General features: G+C 49.9%; 3 protein-coding genes and 1 long non-coding RNA gene across 4 annotated transcripts; 2 read left to right on the top strand and 2 right to left on the bottom strand.

Moving 5' to 3' along the window:
• The first annotated feature begins 991 nt into the window (after positions 1-991).
• C1QBP (complement C1q binding protein) lies at positions 992-6,463 on the top strand. Its single transcript, XM_086624433.1, has 6 exons — positions 992-1,232; positions 1,442-1,592; positions 2,001-2,088; positions 3,111-3,206; positions 4,406-4,528; positions 6,033-6,463. Exons 1-6 carry the CDS (start codon positions 992-994, stop codon positions 6,180-6,182), a joined length of 849 nt encoding a protein of 282 aa, XP_086480559.1. The 3' UTR covers positions 6,183-6,463.
• A 728-nt stretch (positions 6,464-7,191) lies between these two features.
• RPAIN (RPA interacting protein) lies at positions 7,192-9,983 on the bottom strand. Its single transcript, XM_086624434.1, has 7 exons — positions 9,906-9,983; positions 9,542-9,730; positions 8,960-9,023; positions 8,344-8,458; positions 8,063-8,126; positions 7,826-7,960; positions 7,192-7,284 (listed from the first exon to the last, which is right to left on the bottom strand). The coding sequence occupies exons 1-7, from the start codon at positions 9,981-9,983 to the stop codon at positions 7,255-7,257; spliced, it is 675 nt and encodes a 224-aa protein (XP_086480560.1). The 3' UTR covers positions 7,192-7,254.
• Positions 9,984-10,117: 134 nt separating this feature from the next.
• LOC147527297 (nuclear pore complex protein Nup88-like) lies at positions 10,118-25,200 on the top strand. Its single transcript, XM_086624542.1, has 13 exons — positions 10,118-10,354; positions 11,274-11,443; positions 11,895-12,020; positions 12,229-12,315; positions 12,938-13,114; positions 13,952-14,110; positions 14,572-14,697; positions 15,262-15,327; positions 15,572-15,595; positions 23,283-23,345; positions 23,556-23,682; positions 24,073-24,191; positions 24,399-25,200. The coding sequence occupies exons 1-13, from the start codon at positions 10,118-10,120 to the stop codon at positions 24,460-24,462; spliced, it is 1,545 nt and encodes a 514-aa protein (XP_086480668.1). The 3' UTR covers positions 24,463-25,200.
• Positions 25,201-25,253: 53 nt separating this feature from the next.
• Positions 25,254-26,162, bottom strand: LOC147527296 (uncharacterized). The gene is made up of 2 exons (XR_015222760.1): positions 26,129-26,162; positions 25,254-25,500 (listed from the first exon to the last, which is right to left on the bottom strand). It is a non-coding gene; the product is annotated as an uncharacterized LOC147527296 (long non-coding RNA).
• Positions 26,163-26,507: the final 345 nt, after the last annotated feature.

Raw genomic sequence — 26,507 nt, 5'->3', positions numbered from 1 at the left:
AAGAAGCAATGGCAAAAATCCAAGTCCTGGGTGTTGTTTTGTGAGATATGAAAGCTGTGTGGGTGGAAGAAATGGCCATAGGACACTTGGGACAAGTACCAGCGTTTTCAGTTCTTGTGGGAGCATCCTCATTTTCAGCAGTCTGGGGTGTCTGCGTGCGGATGTCAGAGACCAGATGTTAGGGTGGGTCAGAGAATCTGTGCTTCGTCTGCAGAAGGGACCCCGTCCTTACTCGTGCAGTGCTCGGACACCAGTGTGGAGCTGGGAGTAAAAATCCCAGTCCTCTGACGCAATGCAGTGATGTCGATGTGATGGGGTGATGTAGGCGCTCTCCTGCTGCGGCCTTCTGGTGGGTAGCCATGGACCTTTTGTGCTTCTACTCAACAGAGGGCAATAGTGCCAAGTTTTAGACAAAGGGGACGCTTTACTATGCCAAGAGACAGTTTATCTTGGTCAGTCTTCCCTATATAATATTTATTGCTAAAGGAAAAAAGAAAAAATGCATTTTTTTTTCTTTTTCTGAGTAAACAACTGAGGTCTCGCCAGAGAGCTGACTATTCTAATAAAGGGTGGGGCGATGCCCAGGAGCAAAGCTCTGACCGTGTCCGCTGCTTCGCCTGTTGCAGTCCATGGGGAAGCACCGGCATTTTTTCCACATCCCTAAAGCTTCCTCTGTGCCTCCGCCGGTGCCTCCGCCTCGCCTGAGTGCCGGGGCGGGAAGGGCGGCTACTGCCGATGCCGTACGCGGCGTCCCTGCCTCGCCCCCCTGCCCTCGCTCTTCGATTTCCAGCTAAAGCAGCGGACGCCGAGCCCGCCGGCGCCGCCCCTGCTGCTGCCGGGGCCGGGACTCGAACCCGCGCCACCGCCGCGCGCCGCGCGGGCCGCTGGGGCCGGCTGCCGCCGGAAGCGGGGCGGCAGTTCCGGGGCGGCAGTTCCGGGGCCGGCCGTGTCCTCTGCCCGCCCCGCGCCGCCGCCCGCTCCCCGCCGCACCATGCTGCTCGCCCGGGCCCTGCGCGCCGCCGCCGCCCTGCGCCCGCCGCCGCGCCCCGCGCCCCGCCGCCTCCTCTCCTCCTCCTGCCCCCGCGCCCTCCTGCCGCCGCCCGGCGCCGCGCCGCCCCTGGCGCGCTCGCTCTGGCAGCTGGGCGGCGGCGGGTGGCGGACAGCGCTGCTCCGCCCGCGGCGGGGCTCGGCCGGCGGCGTCTCCTGCGGCTGCGGCGGCCTCCACACCGAGGGTGAGCGGGGCTGGGGGGCGCCCTGCCCTGAGGGGAGGGGGGACCCCCGTTCGTGGGGCGAAGGGGGACGGAGCGCGCCCGCCCTTGCGGCGGGCCGGGAGGTGGGCACGTGCGCGAGCGCTGCCCACCCCCCGTCCCCCATCTTGGGCAGCACGTGGTGGCGGGGGGGGGGAGGGGGCCTTAACACCCCCCGTCCCTTTTCCCGCCAGGCGACAAAGCCTTCGCGCAGTTCCTGACGGATGAGATCAAAGAGGAGAAGAAGATCCAGAAACACAAATCCCTGCCCAAAGTCTCCGGGGGGTGGGAGCTGGAGGTGCACGGCACGGAGGCCAAGCTGGTGCGGAAGGTCGCGGGTGAGAAGTAAGTGTGGGCTCCGGAGGGGTTGGTCTGGGCGAGCAGCTGCCCGAGAGGGCGAGTAAATAACAGCAGCCAGGTTCCTGCTCGTGCTCGCGTGGCTTTTATTGCCGCCTGCCCAGTCCGTGCGAACCGGACGTGGCCCAGGCTCACAATTTTACCACCGCGGGCCAAAGGCACTTTTTTTTTTTTTATATAAGCTTGCTACTATATTGTGTGTTAAAATTTCATGCAGTCCCGCATTAAAAATAAGAGTTTCATCTAATAAAACTTGAAAAGACAATCATTTGTGAGAGCACGTGGAGGAAATCAGCTTCATGCTGCTGTCCCCACAACAGAAGCCTCAAATAGAAGAAATTTTTGATGGGTATTTTTTGAGCGTGCTCGAAGTAACTGCTGCTGTTTCTTTTGAAGGATAACGGTTACGTTCAACATCAATAACAGCATTCCACCCTCAGTTGATGAAGAAACACAAGAAGAGCAGAAACCTGATGAGCAGGAGGTAACTTGGTCTTAATGTGCGCGTCAGTGACGGGCACAGAGGGAAGTTAGAACATTGCCCTTAAGGGTTTTTTTTTTCTCTCTCACCTGATATTTGGGAGCATTAAGTCACAAAACACAGATTTTTCTGGGTTGGCTGTCACTTGGCTGTGACCCTCTGCAGCAGAAGGGCAGAGCAGGGTGAGAGGGCTCTGTACGCGGAGAAGCGAGAGGAACTCGGATCTCTCCAGCCTTTGCGACCCCCTGCAGTAAATAATAGCGTAACTCATGGTGCTGGTGGGCAACATCAGTGAAACGCAGAGCTGTTCAATGACTGCGCTTGCATGGTTTTGTTGGTCAAGTGTCTCCCCCCTGTTTAATAAGACTGTTAGTAAAAATACTGGTAAAAACTGTAAAAGAGCAATATAATTTGAGGCAAATGGCTTCATCTGTAGTGACAGTGATGTCGAACAAGCCAGGAATGCAGCTGCGGCTGGTTTGCAGCAGTTAACTTGCACTTTCCGCATGGTAGTATCGGTTCCAGCGCATGGCACTCAGCTGGGAGGGACAGTACTGGGGACACTTGCACGTTGCTTCCCTTCGTGGGCGTGCCGGTGTCTGCTGAGAAGGTGCAGTGCGTTTGATCTGTACCTGCGTTTGGCAGTCTATGCCCTGCCAAGTTTCCTCCATGAAGGAGGGCAGGCACGAGCAGCTCCTGCTCTGAAACCAAGCTGAGTCTGTTCCCAGTTCCTGTCACTCTGGAGGGACCTATCCAGATGAGCTGCAGGCTCTCTGGGTTTTCAGAGGGTGGGAGATGCTCCCAGCTGCCATGTTACCTGTGTGACCAGCCGCAGAGTGGAGAAGGAGCTCAAGGGCCATTGGCGAGGCTGAGGGAAGTTTGGGTTGCCCTGGCCAGGACAAGGACTCCAGAAAGAGGGTCACGGGGAACAGCCTGCGCTGGATGGGCTGTGTTGCTGGGCTGTACTATGATCACTCTGACTCCTGTTCAGGTTCCAATACTGATACAACTCTTCTCTTATTTAGCCTGATCTTACATCAACTCCAAACTTTGTTGTGGAAGTAATAAAAGATGACACAAAACAGACCCTTGTTCTTGACTGCCATTATCCCGAAGACGAGGTGGGTATCAAACTGGTTGTGTGTTAGCAGTAGCCAGCTGCGGGCTGTGACTCGCTGTGCAGTTCCTGCATGACTGTAGTTTAATTGTGCCGCTGTTGAATGTAACGGCTTTTTATATTCTCTCGCTTTTCTGAATCTGCAGAAAATGCAGTCTCCTCTCTTTTAACACTGAAAAAAAAAAAGGCTTTGGGTTTGCAAGAACAAGCTTTCAGGAGGAGATGTTCTGTTGCGTTCCTCACATCCTGACTTGGTGTTTCTGATCAGCTGCCTATTGGCCCGTTTATTGGATGTCGTTAGAGAAGGGAGGCATGGCGTAACTTCAACAGCCCCACAACTCGAGGGGTAAACAGGAACGGCCAAACCCAGATAGATTGGATACAGCATGTCAGTAACTTGCGAATCTCACTGTTGGGAGGTGTCACAAAGAGAAGCAGGGATTAAAAAAGGGGGAGGGGGAAGAATTGAGAGCTTTGCTTCAGACCGATCGTTGTGCTTTATTTATTTATTTAGAGCAGCCCTCCAGTGCCTAAAGGGGCTACAGGAAAGCTGGAGACAGACTGTTGACAAGGGTGTGTAGTGACAGGACAAGGGGCAATGGCTTTAAACTGAAAGAGGGGAGATTTTGATTAGATAGAAGGAAGAAATTCTATACTGTGAGGGTGGTGAGGCACTGGCACAGGTTGCCCAGAGAAGCTGTGGCTGCCCCATCCCTGGAAGTGTTCAAGGCCAGGTTGGATGAGGCTTTGGGCAACCTGGTGTAGTGGAGGGTGTCCCTGCCCATGGCAGGGGGGCTGGAACTAGATGATCTTTGAGGTCCCTTCCAAGCCAGACCATTCCAGGATTCTGTGATTTTGTAAGCCCTAACAAGATTACGTATGCAGCTGGCCCTAGCTGACAAAGGTTAGCCAGGCGTGTGAAGGCAGATTTAGAACCGTACTGAAGAGGTTTTTACATCTTTGTAAAAATGAGGCTGCTGACTCACATCAGGTTGCTCCTGGTAGACTGACCTCCAGGGGATTTCCTGCCTTCTCGTGCATGTCTTTTCTTGCCTTCGCAGGCACGGGCTGAGAGGGGAGAGGCACAGCTTCAGTGCCCGTCTCGGGGCTTTGCCTGCAGCGTGACATTCCCAGCTTCAGCATTAGACAGCTGAAGGTGCCCCGTGGTTACAGTAACGTCTTACATCTCATCTCCTGTTTCAGATTGGAACTGAGGGAGAGGAAGAAAGTGATATTTTCACGATTCGGGAGGTCAGTTTTCAGCCCACTGGAGAATCGGATTGGAAGGACACCAACTACACTCTCAACACGGATTCCCTTGACTGGGTAAGTGCTGCTGACACGGCTGTAGGCTGCAGAGGGCACTTCAGCTTATCTCATTTGCTCCTGAATTATGAGTGAGTCCTGTCCCGGATGTCTGGGATGAGGGATTCCCCTGATCTGCCACAGCTTGCCATGAGAGCGGTTCTGCTGCAAACCGAGCACTACCACATGGTCCCAGCAGCTGTGCAGTGCTGGTGACATTACCAGCAGTCAGAGACCAACATGTTGAAACTCTTTCTGTTCCAGGTTTTTAAGCTGGTGATTTCCTAGCAGCTGTATTACATTTTAGAGATGCTTTTACACTTGCTCAGATGTCTTTTAATCTATGTGTTTAATAAGGTATCTTATCAGACACTGTGTGTACATGTCTTTATTTTCCAGGTATGATTTTATAGTGGTGACACTAAAAGCTAGCATGACTAGGAGCAATGGCTTTAAACTGGAAGAGGGGAGATTTAGACTAGATATAAGGAAGAAATTTTTCACTCATAGGGTGGTGAGGCAGTGGAACAGGTTGCCCAGAGAAGTTGTAGATGCCCCATCCCTGGAGGTGTTCAAGGCCAGGTTGGATGAGGCTTTGGGCAACCTGGTGTAGTGGAGGGTGTCCCTGCCCATGGCGGGGGGGTTGGAACTGGATGATCTTTGAGGTCCCTTCCAACCCAAACCAGTCTGTGATTCTATGACCAAGAATTGAGCCAACTGCTCATACGCTCTCAGTGACAGGCTTTCAAAAGTTTAAATCTTAGTTGTAGGCTGTGTATCATCTGATGAAAACTTTAGAGTGTGTATCTCTCTCTTTAGGAAGCATTCATGTTAAAATTGTTAGTGTGCTCTAGAACATCCCACACTGCTTTTTTTTTCCCTCTCTGACTTGAGACAGAAAATTAATTAAAAAATGTGTATGATTTGTGATCTACTCAGATTATAGACATCCAGAATTAATCATTTGCTCAGTAATACTGGTCTGTTTAAAAAAAACAAAAAAACCCAAACAAAACCCCAAGAAATGCATGACAGGTATTAGCATTACTGCACTAAGCAGCAATAATGAATCTGTTCTCCTGAGGTGTGAACCCACAAGCATTAACATATGCTGGAGCTGCAACAGTTAAGTAGGAATAGAAAGAAGAAAAAGATGATTGTGAAAGATTTAGTCTCTCAAACAAATATTTACATCAGATACCACCCTTTTCAGACACAGCAATTCACCCCCAAGGCCATAGCACTATACAGGGGGCAGGCACAGCTCGGCAGGTGTCATCTTTGACAGACTTTACCTGCTGACTCCCACAGGCAGTTGATCATCTCCAGAGTGCAGCTTGTTTGTAAGGTCAGCTTTGGGTTTATATGACCAAGTTTGGATGACTTGTTCCACGTCTCCCTCCAAATGTTACATCCAAGGTCAGGCCTGCTGAGAAGGGAGTGGGGAGCTGCCATGGGACATTTGAAAAGCAACCTGTGCCCAAGTGTGCTCTGCTAAGGAAGTTTCCTGTTCCATTTCTTCCAGGCTCTGTACGATCACTTGATGGATTTCCTGGCTGATCGAGGAGTGGACAACACATTTGCTGATGAGTTGATAGAGCTCAGCACCGCACTGGAACACCAGGAATACATTAAATTCCTTGAAGACCTTAAAAGCTTTGTCAAATGTCAGTAGGTTAGGCTAGGAAACTTATCTTCAAGTGTGGGTATTCTGCAGCACTGTTCCAGCCAGCAATACCCAAATATATCTTCACAACAGATACAGAGAGTAAGTAACTTTGAATTTGGAAAGGAGCATCATAGGAGAATGAGGATTCTCACTGGTATTTGGGGATTTGTATTTATGTTGCAGCCCAGATCAAGTTCTCCAACATTATGGTCCGGAATTGCCTCACTCTGCTCGGTGGTTTTTGTACAATTAAGAATGAATGTGAAGAATAAAATCTGTTCAACATATCACTGAAAAATGGTGGTTTCTCTTCTACTTGTACCATTGCTGACCAGACAGGTGCCATAAAAATGAGGCTAGTGTTTGCCTGTGCCTGCAGCCAGTGTGGATACAGCCTACAGGGCTGTTGATGCAGCAGTGGTGTGTGCTGGCCCAGCGTTTTTCTCCAGGGAGAGCTGTTCCAGCACCTCCAAACATGTAGTGTGCCCTTCTGTCAGCCAGGCTGTGGCTGTAGGATGAAGTCTGCTGACCAGGCGGTGCTAATCAGGAATGTGAATCTCATTCTAGAAGTCTTGGCTGTGTGTTAGGGAATAGAATTCAGAGTCCTAAACATGTTTCGGGAGCTGTTGTAAAAAGAGGGATGTGCTACCATAAGCTATTGTGTTAGTATTAATTTTAGAAAAATACCACAGGGAGGCTGGACCACTTCGGTTCCAGCAGAATGACTGAAAGGCTGTGGCTGCTGATGTCACGGCACTGCTGCAGGGCAGTAGTTGCGGTCTTCTACTCAAACCTGTGTCTTGTTTTACCTGAAGGTCTTATTAAGTTTCAACAGAAACTAAAGCTGAAGTCCATGTGAGATCACTGAAAGACAACACAAAGGCTGAAATAAACTAAGTATATTTATTTCAAAACATATACTGTGCCATCAAAAGTGCAGGTCAAGGCAGTACTACTGCCTTTTCAAGTGTCTTTTGACACAGCAGTTACTTGTATATACATAAAAATACTAGCAGCTCTGGGTGGATTTTTAGTCTTGAAGTCGTTCCAGTAAAAAAGCAGCAGCCAAATCAACTTTTTACAGGAGAATTGTCCAGGAGTCACAGACCTTTACAAAAGGTAAGTTGAACAGAGACGCTATAGCAATATATAAAACTAATTATGTTCAAAACTATTTGAAATGCTCTGCTTCTAGCACTGTCCTCACTGTGTAGGTACATGCAGTGATTTTACATAAGCAGCAAAGCTAAAAACTTGCTACCTCTAGCTTGAAGTGAAAGGTTGGTGTTTTCTAAGAGGTATGGGCAAGCCTTTTGAAGAGGCTTAAACTGAAGTAATTTTTAAAGCTTTTCTTCATGAACCACTTATCTGAACAAGTGCTCCACACAAGACTTGGAAGTTGTTAGCTAAGGTGTGAGAAAAGTGAGGCACTAAGTTTGACAGGTCCTTGAAAGATTCCCTAACGCAGCAGTTAAGGTAAATTGTGTAACTCAGCTCTTCCTTTTACAGTTACTGGTAGTCAAAAGTAAAACCATTTCCAAGGAAGTTTGTGGAAGAACAGCAACACAAACCCCTGGGATCAATGTACATGTGATTGAGAAGCGGATCCAAGCAGAGATAATTTCCAGGAACTTAACATTTAGACTCACCGGACAGCTCATGAGGAGACTGGCTTCTTCCTCCATTCCACTGCTAACTCTGAACTCTGGGTTGTGAAAGCACCTGTGACTGTGCTCTGTTACAGTGTTTTCTAGGAGTGACCGAAGCTTCTCTTCTGTCATACCCTGAGAAAAATTGGGTTAAAAGACCTCCTGCACTTAAGATGCCTCTCTGCAGCAGCAGACTTAAGACATCACGTTTAACTCATTCCTCATGACGCAGCTTACCTGTGTACTGATGTATAATCCACACTGGCAAAAAACCAAGTGATTCTGCACAGTCAGGTAATTCCTAGAAAGAGCATACAATGAGCACCATCACAACCACCAGAAGCAAAGGTAGATTTTAGCAAAAAACCTCTTTGATTTAGGAGATCATTGCTCAGTTTTTTTATTTTGTTGAAATTGACACTAACAGCAGCCTGTTTGCCCACTGCTTTTGCCCATTTCTAAGCCCAAACTGCTGTAGGGGATGGAGAACCTTCTTCCAATGCCAAGGGCTTTCTTACTTTCTGCACACTGGGCAGATGACCTTGTCGCTGACGTCCAAGCCATCAAGCGTCGCGTTGAGACATTCTTCATCAAACTGCAGACTTCGCTCGTACTGTTCTATAACAGACTGCTCTGCAATAACACAACAAAATACCCTCACGCGTCTCTTAGGACAAGCAGCACACGAGAAGCTGCTGAGCAGATGGAGGCTGGGGCGGCCACTAGTTTCCGAACTTTTTTTTCTTTGGATCAGATTTCTACACTTGATGAAATCATTCCTGGTAATCCGGTTTTTGCTATGGCTCTATCTTTACCCAGTCTCAAGTGGGTGACTTTCCAAACAACAATTTAGAAACATTCTGAATTAATTTATACAGACTCCTATAGCTCCCAGACACCTCAGTCTGTTTCTCCAGTCTCCTTTCGTTAGCTTGTCACAGACTTTAAAAAACACCACTTAAAACTGTCAAAAAGGGTCTTGACACATGAGATAGAAATTTCTGTAGCCTAAGGAGGCTCTTCTGTACCACATGGTCTACAAGAACCGAGGAGTGAAGCCTCAGCTCGTTTGGATTACTAGAAAGTCAGTAATATTACAAATAAAATAGCTGTCAGAAAACGTGGAGAATTTACCTTCCAAGATCAATTCCTGTTGGATCTCTTCCAGCACTGCTAGCTCATCGGGGTCCTCTAGCATCTGAAATGTGCACCAGTCAGTGATTCTCCCATCCCTGCTACTTTCTCATTTAACTTCCAGCACCTGGCTGAGCTGTAACTGTAACATACATTGGCCCTGCTTACGCTGTCAGGTCACAGAACGTGCACGCGCTGCGGAAAGCGATCTATACTAAAAGCACCTGTGCAAAGCCAGCCACAAGGGATCAGAACACGGCCTGCCCAGGAACTTGCTTTTTAAAACGTGCTGCAGTTTTGCTCCCATTCCCACGAGTGCTCAGTGACAGACACTAAAAGCCGCAGCGGAGGAAGCCATGCTCTGCCGGGGTTCCCACGCAGCCTGGGAGCGGCAGAAGGAAGCGGTCCGCTCGCGGGCCCGCAGGCCGCATCCCCCGCACCACCCGGGCAGCAATCCCCGCGCTCTGGCTGCGGCCGGCTCCCACCAGCGGGAGCGCGGCCGAGCGCCGAGCCTGACCGCCCGCGGCGGGCGGGTCGCGCGGGGAAGCCGGAGCCCGCGGCAGCGCCGGGGCGCGAACTGACCTGTGCCGGGGCCGCCGCTCCGCCGAGGCCCGGCGGGCTCTGCCGCCCGCCCCGCAGCGCCCGCCACTCCTGCGCCATCACCTCCCGCACCAGCAGCGCGCCGCCGGCCGCGCCGCGCGCTCCCTGCCCGGCCCGGCGGTACCGCTCCAGCAGCCTCGCCCGGCTGCTCCGCAGCCTCTCCACGCAGCGCTGGGGGGAGCAGAGCACACGGGCCCCGTCAGCGCCGCGCGGCGGCCGACAGACGGCTCCGAGCGGGGCCACCGGCCGCCGCGGCGGCGCCGCGCTCTCGCGAAGAGGCGCTGGGCCGGGGCCGGGACCCCCCGCCCCGCGGGCCCGCCCGGCCCCCGGCCCGCGCCCCACTCACGCGGCGGTAGGTCTCCTGCCAGGGCGGCGCGGCGCGGCCCTTGTACCGCGCGCGGTGCCGCCGCAGCGGCGCCTCCATCGCCCGGAGCCGCGGGGCGCCTCTGCCGCAGTGCACGCCGGGAAATGTAGTCCCGGCGCGGAGGGGGCGGGCGCGGCGGTTGGTGGCGCGGGCGCGGACTGCAGGGTCGTGAGGCGACGGCGGCGGCGGCGGCGATGGCGTCCGAGCGGCGCCCGGCGGAGCAGTGGGGCGCGGCCCTGTCGCAGCACGCGGTGCTGAGCCGCCTCCGCGACCGCGCCCCCGCCGCCGCCGCCCGGCTGTCGCTCATCCGCAACCTCCTCTTCGGCCTCGACGGCGACCTCGTCCTCTGGGACGGCGAGATCAGCGGCCTCCGCGCCATCGGCCTCCGCCGCCTCGGCGGGCCCGACGCCGCCGGGCTCAGCCGCTGCCAGGTGTGGCCCGGCGCTGCGGGGGCGCCGTGAGGGGCCGACGGGCCGCTCAGGGGAGACCGTTCCCGGGGGGGCGGGGTGGGTGTCGTGCCCGGAGCGGGGCCGGGGGGGCCGGTGCCGGAAGGGCCCTCGGTTGCCCGTTACCCCCCAGCCCGCCGCCGGGGCGTCTCTCCGCGGTGACGGCGATCGGCTCCGTGCTTGGCTGTGGCGGACACGAGTTTTTGCCTCATTCTGCACCTCGCAGTGACACCTGAAGAGGAAATCGAACTTTCCAAGACCTGTTCTGGAGTGTTAGAAAGCGCCATCCTTTATCGCAGCGCTGGGTGCGCGGGGGATTTCTCCTCCTAGCAGGCACACCCGGCTTCTGGGCAGAAAATTAGTTACACGCTACAGTCATGCATAATTCATAACATATTTACATATTCTTTAACAGTCGGTTCATTTTCTCTTGCTTGACATGTAAATTCCTTCACATGCTCAGTTCTCTTCCTCCGCCCCTTTCTTTTGGGTCTGGGGTGTATTTAGGGCAGGTGGTCCGTGAGTCAGTGGTCGCGATCTCCTCCCTGCTGGAATTCCCTTTTCCCCCAAGTCACTGCATGTTCACAGCTCAGAAAAACACGGGAACAAAGTTTATGCAGTTTCTGGGATGTTCCCTCCAAGGGCAGATAGTTCTGAAAAAAGAATCTCCCTTCTATTCACTGCTGACAGCTTCAAGGATGGTCATCTCGTTGGTTTCTTTAGGTGTGTGTAAATCACCAACTGCCTGCTAAACCCTTCATGAAACTCTTACACAAAAACTTTAACCCCTTTATTGTTGGGTAACAGCAGCCGTTGTAGAGATCCCCGTCCACAGCACAGACGTGCTCTGCTCCCGTGAGCGCCTGTGATGGCTCGTGCTCAACTGCCATGTTGGTATTTTCAGACCCTGCTCTGCATAAACCCGCCCCGGTTTGAGGTTCTTCAGGTGCTGCTGAGCCCCACGCAGCACCATGTGGCGCTCATCGGCACGAAGGGGCTCATGGTGCTGGAGCTGCCGAAACGCTGGGGGAAGAGCTCCGAGTTTGAAGGCGGGAAGTCCACGGTGAACTGTAGGTGGGTGAGACCTCCGGCCGTCCATGGCATCCTTGCCCAGCCCTCGCTCCTCTACAGCCTCTCCCCTCTTGGGGCCAAATGGGTCTGGAAGGTCCTGGCTGTTATCGGGGCTGTAGGGACAGTCACAAATGCAGGGTCAGGGCCCTGCTGATTGTCAGGTGACCCAAATGAATGGCCTTCTACACGTGTTGCCAATGCTGAGGAGCAAGGTGCTCCTCTGTAGTACTCTCCAGCCTTTCTGGGGTCTTTCAGCCATGGTAGCTAAAAGCATGTGTCCAGATGGAAATAACAAAGGGCTTCAAGTTAAAGCTGTCTCTCCAGCTTTAGCAATAGTACAGCTAATGGCTTTGAAACCTTTTAACTGGGTTTCTAGCTCCTCTTGCCCCAGCTTCCCTTCAGAAGTAACTTCTGTATTTCTTGTCACAGTGCACATTCCTGCTCTGTATTTCAGCACTGTTCCGATTGCGGAAAGGTTCTTCACAAGCTCGACATCTCTGACTTTAAAGCAAGCTGCCTGGTATCCGTGTGAGACATTGGAGCCTCATATTGTGCTTTTGACTTCAGATAACACTATAAGGTAAAACCCGTTTGCAGTTGATTAAGCTTTTTTTGTCATAGCCGGTCTGATTTTTGCTAGATATTTGTGTCCTGCTATTCTTACCAGGATTACCAATAAAAAATAGGATGGGAGAAACTTTAGACAGATACCATTTGATGTTCCTGCACCAACAGGAACAGTGCAACACTGGCAGCTGAATGAACATTCTGCTGTTTCTTTCCTCTAGGTTTTACAGTCTGAAGGTACCTCAGACACCCATCAAAGTGATTGCTCTTTCAGACACTGAGGAGGAGACTCCTCCAATCAAAAAAGGGTTTGTGTGGCTTCTTGTATTTTGAAGTGCTTTTGACAGAATAACCTCTGTGTTCTCTGTTGTGTTTTTAATGACTAAGTGATAAATCTACCTGAAAATCTGATGTGATTTTTTTCATGGGCTTCTTCAGTGCTAGGACTTCTTCCTAGCACAGTAACTGCACTTTTTTTTTTTTCTTTCTTTTTCCCATCCATCTAAAAGTGGTAACAAACTGTACAGTCAAGTGTTTGTCAGAGTAGTCATTTGAAAAATATCCATTGGCTTTAAGATGGGGTTAAGAAGGGCTTTCTGAGGGGGGAATGCAGAAAACAGATGATCTTTTTATTTCCCTCTCGGCCTGTTTGGAAAGGGAGAACTTGTGGATCTCTACTAGTCAAGTCACAGCCTGATGCACACCCTCCTCTTTTAACCTGTGCAACTGGGCTGGCTGGTCGGTGTCTTGCAGAAATGAGGTACCGTGAGGAGGACGTTACGTGCAGGGTTTGCTGCTGAAATAGCGTATGTCAAAAGACTGATGGACAGGTGTTTGGCGGTAATTTGTCAGCACAGACCGATGGGCCCAGTGAAACACGTGTTCTCACGGTCATTGCTGACTTCAGGTCTTGTTCTGCCTCGTCCCCAGGAGAGCCTATACGGCATCGCTGGGAGAGACCGCGGTGGCGTTTGACTTCGGCCCGCTAGTGCCGGTCCCAAAGAACGTTCTTGGACAGCGAGGGACTGAAGACGTGTTGGCCTACCCACTTTACATTTTGTATGAAAATGGAGAGACATTCCTCACATATATCAGCCTGCTACAGAGGTAGGATCACATTCAGCCTCAGGTTTCATTTGCACTTGTATGTTTGTACAACGTTAGGGTTGGAGAGCCATCTCTCAGTTTTGCTAGGACAATTGAGTGATAAAGATAATTAACTGGAGCTTTCTGTGGGTACTTTGTGTTCTTGTATGAAAATGTTTCCTCTTGAATTTGTTGAAATGCAGCTTGCTTGCTTTCAAAGCATAAAACGTTATTACTGAGCTCGTTTCTTTTGTGAGATCTCCACCAAGTAGATGTAGTGCAGACTCTTAATCTGCAGAACTCTGGGTTGCTACTATCTAATGGAAATGAAACAGAACTCCAACCATGGGGGTTTGGGTGCTTTTTCAAATCATCTTTATTTTGTAGTTACTGTGCACCAAACTGCACTGTTTAATGTATGACAGGTACCTTCTGCAGAGCTATCATTATTGTCAGGTTCTCTTATAGTCCTTTTATTTTTATCTAACTATTTCTGCACTGTTCTTAAGTATTTCTTACAGCTTTTTTAAACCTCATTATCTGAAATTACATGGGTGAACAGTGATGGAGCAGGCTGCTTTGAAAAGCAGGTCATTCTGCTGTTCAAGCACTTCCTTGCCTTGTTATTTTCTTGTCCTCAAGTAAACGGTTATTTATGATTCTTGCTAGCTTCAGCTGTGGGGATGTGGGGATGTGACCTGTACCAACCTTGCCTAGAGCTGGGTTTACCACATAATTGAAATATTTCCTCTTACTGCTGTAATAGATGAGTTCCACAGTGGATGAGTTCCCCACTTTAACTACCACTTAAACTTTTCTGCTTTAAACTGTGCTCTCCAATGTGACGTTCCATGGCAGAAGCACAGTCCATCCTGCATCCCCTCCCCTGCTGTGTACCAGAGAAGACAAAGATGTTGCTGTTTCCCCTCTCCGTATCCTGGCTGAGTCGCAGCATTCGTTTGAGAAGCACATCCGAAGCCTCCTGCAGCGCCGTTCTGCCAATCCCTTGCTTCTGAAGTAAGTGATGTGTTTTCCTAGGGGACCCGAAGAGGGAGGACTCTGGGGAATACTGTGTGTTCATCAGCTCCTGACCGAACAGCACGTTATCTTGGACACAGCAATAGTGGGGGTGCAGCTCCTGCAGCTGACGTGTGCCTCCCTGTACAGGGAGGACATCAAATCCAGTAACGACGGGGGCTGGGAGGGAGAAGCATCTTGCTCCAGTCCCCTGCTCAAAGCAGGGGTGACTGCAGCTGATGGGATTGCTCATCGCTCGTCCCGTTGGGCTTTGAGTAGCTTAAGGGATCTTGGGATTTCCTCCTGTAAGAAAAACGATTGATACCAAAGGCATTTAATTATAGTCCCTCACTTCTGTAACTGAGCCCCGAGAGCCCTTACCATAATACTGTGAGCTGTTTAGCCTTTCAAAGCAACATGTTGGAGTAGGATTGCAAAACCCTGTCTCTCATATTTGTCAGGTCTGCTGATAAAGATGCTGCACCTCCCTCTGACAAATGCCTTCGGCTTCTTAGCAGAGCCACACAAGTGTGCATAAAGCAATATATACTGAAACAAAATCTGGCAAAAGAGGAAATTCAGCAAAGGTAAGGCAAACCCCTCATAAATATGTGCTATGCAAGGTCTTCTCTGTACAAACAACATCACTAAGTATTGAGCACTCATCCTCTTCTGCTGGATTAACCCTTGTAAATTAGTAAAATGTACTTGTGTAAGACTAATGGAGTACCAGAACTGAAAACTGAGTTACCAGGGAAAGCAAGGGTGAGTGTAATACTTGATCTCTGTAGTGGCTCACAGAGGAAAGAAAAATAAAGTAAGCACACACACACATAAAATACTTCTGTCTTGCTGGTGTCAGTCTGCCTGCGGGTGGCAGGAAATCCTTTGACCTCAGCAATAATCCTGACAAAGCTGCAAAAAGAAAAATTGCATTAAATAAGTCTCTGCTTTTTCAAATTATTTATTTATATTATAAAGTTAGGACAAAATGGAGGAGTTTGTTCTCACCACTGCCCATTTTTCAGTGTCTTTAGTTCTTTATACTCCCAGGAGCGTTAATCACATCTGTCCTGTCTTCTGTGTGGCCTAAATCCTGGATTGAACTGGATTGCTGTTGTGGGTGGTTTGATTTTGTGTCATATTTTAAGAGTAAAGCTGTTGTGGGGACTGAAGAAGAAACAACTGGAAGATCTTAATTACTGTCGAGAGGAAAGGTGAGTATAATCTATCTGCTTTTACCAAGTCAAACCTCAGGAATGACAGACCTTTGTACAAAAAGTTTTTCATACAGGGTCCTGTGTGAAACAAGTGAGAAGCGAATGCGTTTCCAGCTCTGATGAAGCGTGTAGGCTCGCTCCCTGCTCCAGCTTGCTTTTTCAGGCTCCTTGTCCTGTTTCCACATACAGACCACCCTGCATGTAAATCTAAAGTAAATAAACATTTCTCACTTGCATAAAGGAAAAGTTTGCGGGAAAGGGTTATGTGGAGGATTATGGCACGGACCCCGCTGAGTGCTTCAGGTGAAAGCCAAGGCGAAATCGTTTGTGGAGCCAGGCTGGCAATCTCATTTGCACGCGACAAGCACCCCTCCTACATTTGGTCCCAGTCCTTGTTTACTGTAAGAACATCTTTTGTTCTTCTTTCCAAGGTCGCTCTTCTCAGTCCCGTGTCCTGCACGTCTGTTCTTGTTGCCTGGTGTTTGCAGTTCTGATGCGCTTCTATTTTTGTGTCCCACGGTCTCAGGGGAATTCCGTCTCCCACATCTCCCCCTTCTTGTTTTAGCATGACATCAAATGCGCTTCAGTTCAGAGCCTTCATGAAAGCATTCTGTAAGCACTGCAATAAACAAGGCACTACACAAGCCAATATTAATAGAATTATCAACACCATTAATCCTTCTTTAACTAAGGGTAAAATCCATCCTGGTAATCCCCATCCATTGAATAAATTACCCAACCAGTCTTGATTAACCTGTAATCCATTCACCCGATCCTTCAATTTTTGTATCGTTTCATGAGGTGATTCTGCGCCATCAGACAAGTTCATGCAGCACATTCCTATTACCATCTCGACTCTGCCCAAGATTCCACTGAGCAGGAGGGTGTCAATCAGCAGGGTCATCGCGGAGAAGGGAGGCAGGCACGGCACCTTCAGGGTGTCCCCTGTTTATCCACACAGTGTGCTCTGCAGCCTCCTTCCGCCCCGCTCCGAGCCATCCCTTTTACACCCTCAGCAGAGTCCATGAAACAGACACTGACTGGGCGTTGCTGCACGCGTGGCCAGTGCGCGCAACAAGGCTGCCCAGTATGTGCTCTGCTGGCTGACAGCAGCTTTTGCGGATCGCAACATGTTGTTCAACAACAACCCTCCCAGCTTCTTTTTTTAAAATTACATACTCACAACTAAGTCCGGTTTGTAATTCTTTGTCATTAGTTTGATATTGGTCAATTCTTTTCGAAGTCTCCTCTCACACTGTTTCTTGGTTCTTTCCCAGTCTCCCTCGGAGGCCTCCCACAATTGAGGTACCAAATGGCCTTTTACCACGGACCTACTGACACTCGTTTTGTGCGGCTGGTGGCATCCTGTGTGTTGGCGGATGCTCTCGTTGTACATAAGGCTTCACGCACCTTGCAGGTACCCATCGACTTTCTTGGCCTGCAGAGACACAAGCATCCCCTCTTCCCCAGGTTATTCTCAAATCTCTAACCATGACCTGCGCTTGATTTTGACTGATATGTGATATTTTATCCATCCCAGAATGTTTAGCCATTGGAGCTAGATCATCTTCCCACCGATTTAAGAAACTTAGCACCTATAATGCTTTAGCTATTCTTTCGTTGGGAGATTTCCCTGTCATTCCCCCTTCTTGTTTGAAAAGCATATTTTCCAAAGTACCATGTGCGTGTTCTGTGATCGGTTGCCCAGCAGGATTGTAAGGAATACCAGTAACATGCTCAATACCTCATGATGACAAAAATACATGTATCTGATGAGAGGTGTATGCCAAAGCTCCTGCGAGTGTAAACCACGAGGATTAACACCATCCATTGGTGGCACAATCATATTTTAACAGCTACTACACAATTGTACGATTGAGCGGGCTTGCTGTAGTGTTAAGCCAAATTGTGACTAACAACATCAGCGTTCTGATGGCAGCAGTCATGCGAGGTTTGTGCCTGCATTATCGAGTTTGGTACCAGAGCTGCACTCGTGAGCAGCTCAGCTCGCCTGTTCCCTTCTGCTGTAGGCCCTGGCAGCGCGGTGTGCGCTCGCAGATGTACAATGGAATACGCATGTTTACGGTTTTACAACACTGATTTTAACTGTTGGAATTGCTGGAACAGAAGAGGATTAGTTATTTCCCACAACGCTGATCGAGATGATCCAAGTTAAGTGTTAGGTGTACTGTCTCTTGGTGAAACCTGGGCCACCGGGGTGGGACAGCGCTCACAGGCCCGCGGAGCGGGGAAAGAGGGGAAGGAAGGACCCAGTCTCCCACACGCACAACAAGTCTGTGATTTTTTACTCTGATCAATCCGACAAGCTGCGAATGCCTGAGCCATAGCTTGCATCTCCCAGCCTTTGGTTCCAACCACATCACATGCTTCCACCATGTGGGTTACTGAAGCTAAGGGACTGGCAGCCAGCAGAGCATCCAATACTTTTTTGCAATCCAGATTTGCATTAGCCACTGCTAGTTGTTTCAGTAAAACGAGACAAGCTTCCCCATGCTCCACCGGCCTTTCCAACACCTCATTCAAATTATCTATAAACTGCATGTGTGGTTCAGTCAGGCCTTGCTTAATTGCTGCGAACGATCATGCGGCTCCTCCGTTACTGCTCGGAATGCTTAACAGTGCTTTAAGGGCAGCCTCTTGGCTCCGCGTTAGGGCTTCACGAGCGATACGGAGTTGAAGATTGTGGGGTGTGAACACACCTTCACCCAAGAGTACCGGCACCCCAGCTGCATACAACGGATCCCCCTGCTGCCAAATTTGGCATCGCAGCTTGCTCACACAAATCCCTCCAGCGCTGTGCCCGCAACATGTGGTGGGTAGGAGTCAGAATGATCTGTGCCAACGTCCGGGAGTCACCAGGTGAAAAAAGATTTGTAGCAAATACTGATCGTAATAACCGTTTTGGATACGGCGAAGTGAGCCCTGACTCTTTCACACTTCGCCTTATCTCCTTGATTATATATATCCTTATCTCCTTCTGTAGATATGTCAGTGATAAAAGGAGGACTAGGGAAAATGTGGGCCCTCTCCAGAAGGAAACGGGGGCCTGGCCACCCAGGATATGGAGAAGGCTGAGGTTCTCAATGACTTCTTTGCCTCAGTCTTCACTGGCAAGAGCTCCAGCTGCACAGCCCAAGTCCCAGAAGGCAAAGGCAGGGACTGGGAGAATGAAGAACCGCCCACTGTAGGAGAAGATCAGGTCTGAGACCATCTAAAGAACCTGAAGGTGCACAAGTCATAGAATCATAGAATCATAGAATGGTTAGGGCTGGAAGGGACCTTCAAAGGTCATCTAGTCCAACCCCCCTGCAAGGAACAGGGATATCTCCAACTAGATCAGGTTGCTCAGGGCCTCGTCCAACCTGGCCTTGAACGTCTCCAGGGATGGAGCATCCACCACCTCTCTGGGCAACCTGTTCCAGTGTTCTACGACTCTCATGGTAAAAAATTTTTTCCTAATATCCAATCTGAATCTACCTCCCTCTATTTTAAAACCATTACCCCTTGTCCTATCACAACAGGCCCTCCTGAACAGCCTCTCCCCATCTTTCTTGTAGGCCCCCTTGAGGTACTGGAAGACCGCTATAAGGTCACCCCGGAGCCTCCTCTTCTCCAGGCTGAACAGCCCCAACTCTTTCAGCCTGTCCTCATAGGAAAGGTGCTCCAGCCCTCTTATCATCTTCGTGGCCCTCCTCTGGACCCTCTCCAACTGGTCCATGTCCTTCTTATGTTGGGGGCTCCAGAACTGGACGCAGTACTCCAGGTGAGGTCTCACAAGGGCAGAGTAGAGGGGGAGAATCACCTCCCTCGACCTGCTGGCCACGCTCCTCTTGATGCAGCCCAGGATGCGGTTGGCCTTCTGGGCCGCAAGAGCACATTGCCGGCTCATATTGAGCTTCTCGTCCACCAGTACTCCCAAGTCCTTCTCCTCAGGGCTGCTCTCAATCCATTCTCCACCCAGTCTGTATTTGTGCCTGGGATTGCCCCGACCCAGATGTAGGACCTTGCACTTGGCCTGGTTGAACTTCATGAGGTCGACACGGGCCCACCTCTCCAGCCTGTCGAGGTCCCTCTGGATGGCATCCCTCCCTTCCAGCGTGTCGACGGCACCACACAGCTTGGTGTCATCGGCGAACTTGCTGAGGGTGCACTCCATGCCACTGTCCATGTCACCGACAAAGATGTAGAAGAGGGCCGGGCCCAACACGGACCCCTGAGGGACGCCACTCGTGACCGGTCTCCACTTGGACATCGAGCCGTTGACCACTACTCTCTGAGTGCGGCCATTGAGCCAATTCCTTATCCACCGAGTGGTCCATCCATCAAACCCATGACTCTCTAGTTTAGAGAGAAGAATGTCGTGCGGGACAGTGTCAAAGGCTTTGCACAAGTCCAGGTAGATGACATCTGTTGGTCGACCCTTGTCCACCGATGCTGTCACCCCATCATAAAAGGCCACCAAGTTGGTCAGGCACGATCTGCCTTTGGTGAAGCCATGTTGGCTGTCACCCACCACCTCCTTGCTCTCCATGTGCCTTAGCATGGTTCCCAGGAGAATCTGCTCCATGATCTTGCCGGGCACAGAGGTGAGACTGACTGGCCTGTAGTTGCCCGGGTCCTCCTTGTTCCCCTTTTTAAAAATGGGGGTTATGTTCCCTCTCTTCCAGTCATCGGCGACCTCGCCAGACCGCCACGACTTCTCAAATACAATGGCCAGTGGCTTGGCAACTTCATCCGCCAGTTCCTTCAGGACCCGCGGATGGATCTCATCAGGTCCCATGGACTTGTGCACCTTCAAGTTCCTCAGATGTTCCCGAACCTGCTCTTCAAGTACAGTGGGCGGTGGTTCATCCTCACAGTCCCTGCTAGTTCTTTCCACAGCTTGGGTGGTAAGACAAGAGGCTTTATCAGTGAAAACTGAGGCAAAAAGGTCATTGAGTACCTCAGCCTTCTCTATGTCCCGGGTAACCAGAGCACCAGTATCCTTCCGGAGGGGGCCTACGTTCTCCTTGGACTTCCTTTTGTCCCCTACATACCTATAGAAGCATTTCTTATTGCTTTTTATATCCCTTGCCAAATTCAATTCCTTCAGGGCTTTAGCCTTCCTCACCTGATCCCTGGTCACTCGTACAGCTTCTCTGTATTCCTCCCAGGCTATCTGTCTCCGCTTCCACCCTCTATCGGCTATCCTCTTCATTTTCAGTTGGTCCAGGAGCTCCTTGCTCATCCACGCAGGCTTCCTGGTCTTTTTGCCCGACTTGTTCTTCATCGGGATGCACCTCTGCTGAGCTTGGAGGAGGTGCTCTTTGAATGTGGACCAACTTTCCTGGGCCCCTCATCCCTCCAGGGCTGCCTCCCACGGCACTTTGCCCATCAGGTCCTTGAAGAGGCCGAAGTCCGCCTTCTTGAAGTCTAGGGCACAGAGCTTGCTGTATAGTTTCCTTGTTGCCCCGTGGATCTTGAACTCCACCGTGTCGTGGTCACTGCAGCCAAGGCTGTCCTTAAGTTTCACATTGCCCACCAGTCCCTCCCTGTTGGTGAGCACAAGGTCAAGCATGGCACCTCTCCTTGTCGGCTCCTCTATCACCTGCAGGAGGAAGTTGTCATCCACGCATTCCAGGAACCTCCTGGACTGCCTGTGCCCTGCCGTATTGTCTCTCCAACAGATGTCAGGGTGGTTGAAGTCCCCCATGAGGACCAGGGCTTGTGACCGCGAGGCTGCTCCTATCTGGCTATAAAGCGCCTCATCTGCTCTGTCCTCCTGGCCAGGTGGCCTGTAACAGACCCCTACCGTAACATCCCCTATCCGTCCCCGTCCTCTAATCTTGACCCATAAGCTCTCTGTCAGCTCGTCCTCCGACCCCAGGCGAAGCTCCACGCACTCCAGCCGGTTGCTGACGTAGAGAGCGACACCCCCTCCTCGTCTCCCCTTCCTGTCCTTTCTAAAAAGCTTATACCCCTCCATGTTGACACTCCAGTCATAGGAGTCATCCCACCACGTCTCCGTGATGCCAATAAGGTCGTAGCCCTGCTCATGTGCACACATCTCCAGCTCATCCTGTTTATTTCCCATGCTGCGTGCGTTGGTGTACATACACTTCAGCTGGGCCCCCGACAAAGCCGACTCGCTGGCTGGAGCGACAGGGGTCCTGATGAGGTGCATCAACAGGTCCTGAGGGAACTGGCAGATGAAGTTGCTAAGCCACTATCCATCGTATTTCAGAAGTCGTAGCAATCTGGTGAAGTTCCCACTGACTGGAAAAGGGGAAACATAGCCCCCATCTTTAAAAAGGGAAAAAAGAAGACCCGGGGAACTACAGGCCAGTCAGTCTCACCTCTGTGCCCGGCAAGATCATGGAGCAGATCCTCCTGGTGACTATGCTGAGGCACACAGAAAATAAGGAGGTGACTGGTGACAGCCAACATGGCTTCACTAAGGGCAAATCCTGCCTGACTAATTTGGTGGCCTTCTATGATGAGGTTACAGCATTGATGGATCGGGAAGGAGCAACTGACATCATCTGCCTGGACTTATCCAAAGCATTTGATACTGTCCCGCACGACATCCTTGTCTCTAAACTGGAAAGACATGGTTTTAATGGATGGACCACTCGGTGGATAACGAATTGGCTGGATGGTCACACTCAAAGAGTTGTGGTTAACGGTTCAATGTCCACGTGGAGGCCAGTGACAAGTGGTGTTCCTCAGGGGTTGGTACTGGGACCAGTGCTATTTAACATCTTTGTTGGAGACATGGACAGTGGGATCGAGTGCACCCTCAGCAAGTTTGCAGATGACACCAAGTTGTGTGATGTTGTGGACATGCTGGAGGGAAGGGATGCCATACAGAGGGACCTTGACAGGCTGGAGAGGTGGGCCTGTGAGAACCTCATAAAGTTCAACAAGGCCAAGTGCAAGGTCCTGCACGTGGGTCGGGGCAATCCCAAGCACAAGTACAGGCTGGGCGGAGAATGGATCAAGAGCAGCCCTGAGCAAAAGGACTTGGGAGTGCTGGTGGATGAGAAGCTCAACATGAGCCGGCACTGTGCGCTGGCAGCCCAGAAAGCCAACCGTGTCCTGGGCTGTCTCAAAAGGAGCGTGGCCAGCAGGTCGAGGGAAGTGATTCTGCCCCTCTACTCTGCTCTCATGAGACCCCACCTGGAATACTGTGTTCAGCTCTGGAGTCCCCAACACAAGAAGGACATGGAGCTACTGGAACGAGTCCAGAGGAGGCCATGAAGACAATGCGAGGGCTGGAGCACCTCTGCTATGGAGACAGGCTGAGAGAGTTGGGGCTGTTCAGCCTGGAGAAGAGAAGACTCCAGGGTGATCTTATAGCAGCTTTCCAGTGCCTAAAGGGGGCCTACAGGAAAGCTGGAGAGGGACTTTTTACAAGGGTGTGTAGTGACAGGACAAGGGGCAATGGCTTTAAACTGAAAGAGGGGAGATTGCGATTAGATATAAGGAAAAAATTTTTCATTCAGAGGGTGGTGAGGCACTGGAACAGGTTGCCCAGAGAAGCTGTGGCTGCCCCATCCCTGGAGGTGTTCAAGGCCAGGTTGGATGAGGCTTTGGGCAGCCTGGTGTAGTGGAGGATTTCCCTGCCCATGGCAGGGGGGTTGGAACTAGAAGATCTTTGAGGTCCCTTCCAACCCAAACCGTTCTATGATTCTATGATTAACCCGAACTGAAACCCCTCCCACCAAGGAGGACTATCAGCTGCAATAGAACCGGCACCCCTCCAGCCACGGTTGACTCCCGCACTGCTCCCCATCCCTCGGTCGGGTCGGGGATGGCTACGAGCAGCCTTTCCAAGGTCGCTGTTCTCAATCCCATGTCCTGCACATCTGTTCTTCTTGCCTGGTGTTTGCAGTTCTCCTGCGCTTCTATTTTTGTGTTCCATGGTCTCAGGAGAATTCTGTCTCCAACAGGCTTCAGCGCCTGACTGACAAGTACGAGGAGGCCAAAGAGAAGCAAGAAGATATTTTGAACAGGTGAGCGTGAACTACAGCCTGTTGCATCACGGATAACTTGCTGTTGTGTCGACGGTTGCAAGTGTGGTAGAACAGAGCAGGCAGGAAGCATCACCCTGGTTTGCGAGATGATTTGGCTTCTGAAATTCTTTGCTGGGGCTCAGTGGTGATTTTCCAGTACTAGTTCAGGTCCAGACCGAGTAAGCAACGTTTCTTGCTTTGCACCTGAAGGATGAAGAAAGTACTTCGGAGTTTCCACGCCCAGCTTCCTGTTCTATCAGACAGTGAAAAAGACATGACGAAAGAATTGCAGACAATACGTGACCAGCTGCAGCGTTTGAGCAACACTATCAGACAGGTGAGGTAACAGATGACCTGGCTGGTAAGTTACTGACATCTCCTCACTCGCACCTAACGGGAGTGCTGACAAAACACTGTCCTTCCAATAGAGCAGCTTTGTGCTTTTGTTAAATTAGCACCAACAGACTAAAATAACTTCTGATCCTCCTTAGTAATATCCACAGAACCTCTGCAACCCCTTACAGACCCTGAGAAAACCTACACACCTTCCGCAGTCTTAGCCCTGGCTTTCTCTTCTCTTCTCTTTGTGGGAGGAAGTGTGCAAAAGCAAGCAGATTTTAACCCCAAAAGAATGGGAATTCATTGCAGTTTGTAACCGTAACAAGCTTTCACTTTGGCAGGCAGGACCAACACTGACTGGGGTCTTCTTTCTGTACGTGACTTCCAGGTTAAAATGAAAAAGGAATACCAGCAGAAAAAGATGGAAAAGGGTACCAGCCCCCGAAAACCCAGCATCGCCCTCAGTGCCTACCAGATCAAGTGCATCCAAAGCGTCCTCAAAGAAGAGTAAGTTAAAGCTTGGCTCCTCCTGTAGAATTCCAGCCTTGGCACTTACATCAGCAATTCCATTCAAGGTGGCAGTCTGTAATTAAGAGAAGTGTTTGCAACAGTGCTCCCACTCTCTGCTTCTACCATATGAAGTATTTTCCTTCCTGATAGGTCTTGAGCAAAAATGACTTGCAGCCTTTTGACTTGAATTTGTTTTTCTTGAAGGGGAGAATGCATAAGGGAAATGGTAAAACAGATCAACGACATCAAAATCCGTGTGAACTTCTAAGGCGTCCACAGTGAGGAACCCGCACCGAAAGGCTGGATGAGCTGTAGTTTTCTCTGGTATTTCTCCTTGTATATTTAACATTTGTATGTTGAACGATTCACCTTTTACTTACTACTTTGTAAAGATGGGCTGTGAAATAAAATACTTGTGAAAAGAGATTACAAAAGAGTGCGTTTCTTGTGCTTTTCCTTAAGTATCAGAATTCAACAGAAAAATTTCAAGGAGCTAAATTCTCAGTAAATTTTTCTCTTTTTTTGGATTAGCATTTATCTGTTCAGGAGACACACAGCTCGCTCATGTCCACCACATTTCAGCAGCATTCAGATTCTTCAACACAAAGTCAATGATAGGAAAAAAAAAAAAAATTACTGAGTTATGAAATAAGATCAATATCCAGTGTCCTGCTAATAAAGTCATATTTTAATATAAAATATTCATACAGCATACTCTACACCTCATTCTCTCTGCTAGCTGAATACTGTTACTGACTAGTCAAACAGAAAAACTTCAACCACTTGGCTCTTCAATGTTTTGGAGGGACAATATGGTTTCCAGCAGCTACTTTGATCACAGTAGTGGGGGGAAAAGAAAGAGGGAAAGACAGGGGGTAAATGTTCCAAAACTCTCTATTAGGTTACGAAGTCGGCTGAAAGAGGGAAAGTTTTTCAGAATGTAAGGACTGATCCCACTCAGTGGAACACGAAACACCGCACTCGTTAGTGTTTCCATTACAAAGTTCTCCTTCCTACACTGCAAGTCACCCTTGTGCTCTCTTCCTGCCCAGTACGAAACCCTTTTCCCTCTAGAAACAAAACTTCGTCATTGCTCCCCTCTGTTGTCTTCTGCTCTTTCGGTTAGAGTTAAATAATAATTAATGTTGCTATAAAGATGAGTTAAAAACCCCAAATGCAGCCTTGGAGCCTGTTCGTCAGGGTGTCATGTTTCAGGAAGCTGATTAATGTCCGTCAGTTTTGTGTCATTCAGGATTGCACGGATTCTCTCCAGGGAATCTGCCTGCCGGATGCGCTCCAGCTGCACCTACAGAAAACCAACAGGCGCAATGAGTTCGCAAAACGGGCCAACGCGAGACCACAGACCCAGACCCAGACCCGAGCCAAGGGGCAACGTCAGCAACCCCTAGTACCTGTGCAAGCAGAAGAGGCAGCACATTAGCATTGGCTGAAAAATGCAAGGCGTGAAGGAGCACAAGCTCCATTTAGAACCAAGAATGGGGGAAGAAGACATAAGGCAGTTGTGTTTTTTCAATAAAAATAATAATTTTATAATAATTTTTTTTTACAATAAAAATAATAATAATAACAATTTTTGAAAATAACATACTGGAAAAACATCAGGAGATGGACAATGAAATGCTAGGGCCTAAATGTGTCATCAGTTATGGTTTGCTACAGTTCCTTTGTGTACAATAATTGTGTATCTTTGCCGCTGAGAATCGACTGGAATCAACTAATCAGAATAAAATCCCCAATAGGCTTTAATACTAATATTATCCTAGGAATACCTGATCAGTTTACTGTGCTCATAACTTTTAAAATAGTTCATAAATATTTTACATCATATAATTTACAACTGCTACTTCTTATTTTACACAGCTCTGGAGAAGAAACAAAAGTAGCACCTTAAAAACTGATTGTACTTCCCTTACCTGAAGCGTCTGAGAAAGCTTGACAAAATCTCTCAGGGGGAGGGGAGGGGGAAAAAAGGAAGGAAAAAAATGAGAGAGAGAGAGAGAGATCATATCACAAGTAATTCATCCGACTGCCAAAGCAGCGCTCCTTCCACCAGGAAGAACAAAACGACATTTATTCACAAGAATCAAGGCGTTCGAACCACGGTTCGGTCACTCAGGAAGCTTTCTAGATGCAGAAGTGTCGCTGAAGCCAAACTTTGGAAAGAACCCAAAAGAGATTCCAGGTCGCAGTACGCCAGATCCACAGCTTTACAAACCCAAGCACAGAGGGACTGGGATGAGGACTTCAACTGCATCCAGTGGACACTACTTCACTGCCAGAACGTTATCAACA

Source organism: Tauraco erythrolophus, chromosome 21 (assembly GCF_009769465.1).
Source record: "Tauraco erythrolophus isolate bTauEry1 chromosome 21, bTauEry1.pri, whole genome shotgun sequence".
Taxonomy (NCBI): domain Eukaryota; kingdom Metazoa; phylum Chordata; class Aves; order Musophagiformes; family Musophagidae; genus Tauraco; species Tauraco erythrolophus.
This window is presented reverse-complemented; position numbering and strand designations above follow the sequence as displayed.

Coding starts and splice junctions, on each gene's coding strand:
- C1QBP (XM_086624433.1), top strand. CDS start 992: ATGCTGCTCGCCCGGGCCCTGCGCGCCGCCGCCGCCCTGCGCCCGCCG. Junction 3,207..4,405: donor GCCATTATCCCGAAGACGAG/GTGGGTATCAAA, acceptor CTCCTGTTTCAG/ATTGGAACTGAGGGAGAGGA. Junction 4,529..6,032: donor ACACGGATTCCCTTGACTGG/GTAAGTGCTGCT, acceptor CATTTCTTCCAG/GCTCTGTACGATCACTTGAT.
- RPAIN (XM_086624434.1), bottom strand. CDS start 9,983: ATGGAGGCGCCGCTGCGGCGGCACCGCGCGCGGTACAAGGGCCGCGCC. Junction 8,459..8,959: donor ACAGGAATTGATCTTGGAAG/GTAAATTCTCCA, acceptor GTGTTATTGCAG/AGCAGTCTGTTATAGAACAG. Junction 7,961..8,062: donor GATTATACATCAGTACACAG/GTAAGCTGCGTC, acceptor AATTTTTCTCAG/GGTATGACAGAAGAGAAGCT.
- LOC147527297 (XM_086624542.1), top strand. CDS start 10,118: ATGGCGTCCGAGCGGCGCCCGGCGGAGCAGTGGGGCGCGGCCCTGTCG. Junction 12,021..12,228: donor ACTTCAGATAACACTATAAG/GTAAAACCCGTT, acceptor TCTTTCCTCTAG/GTTTTACAGTCTGAAGGTAC. Junction 15,328..15,571: donor AATTACTGTCGAGAGGAAAG/GTGAGTATAATC, acceptor ACTTGCATAAAG/GAAAAGTTTGCGGGAAAGGG.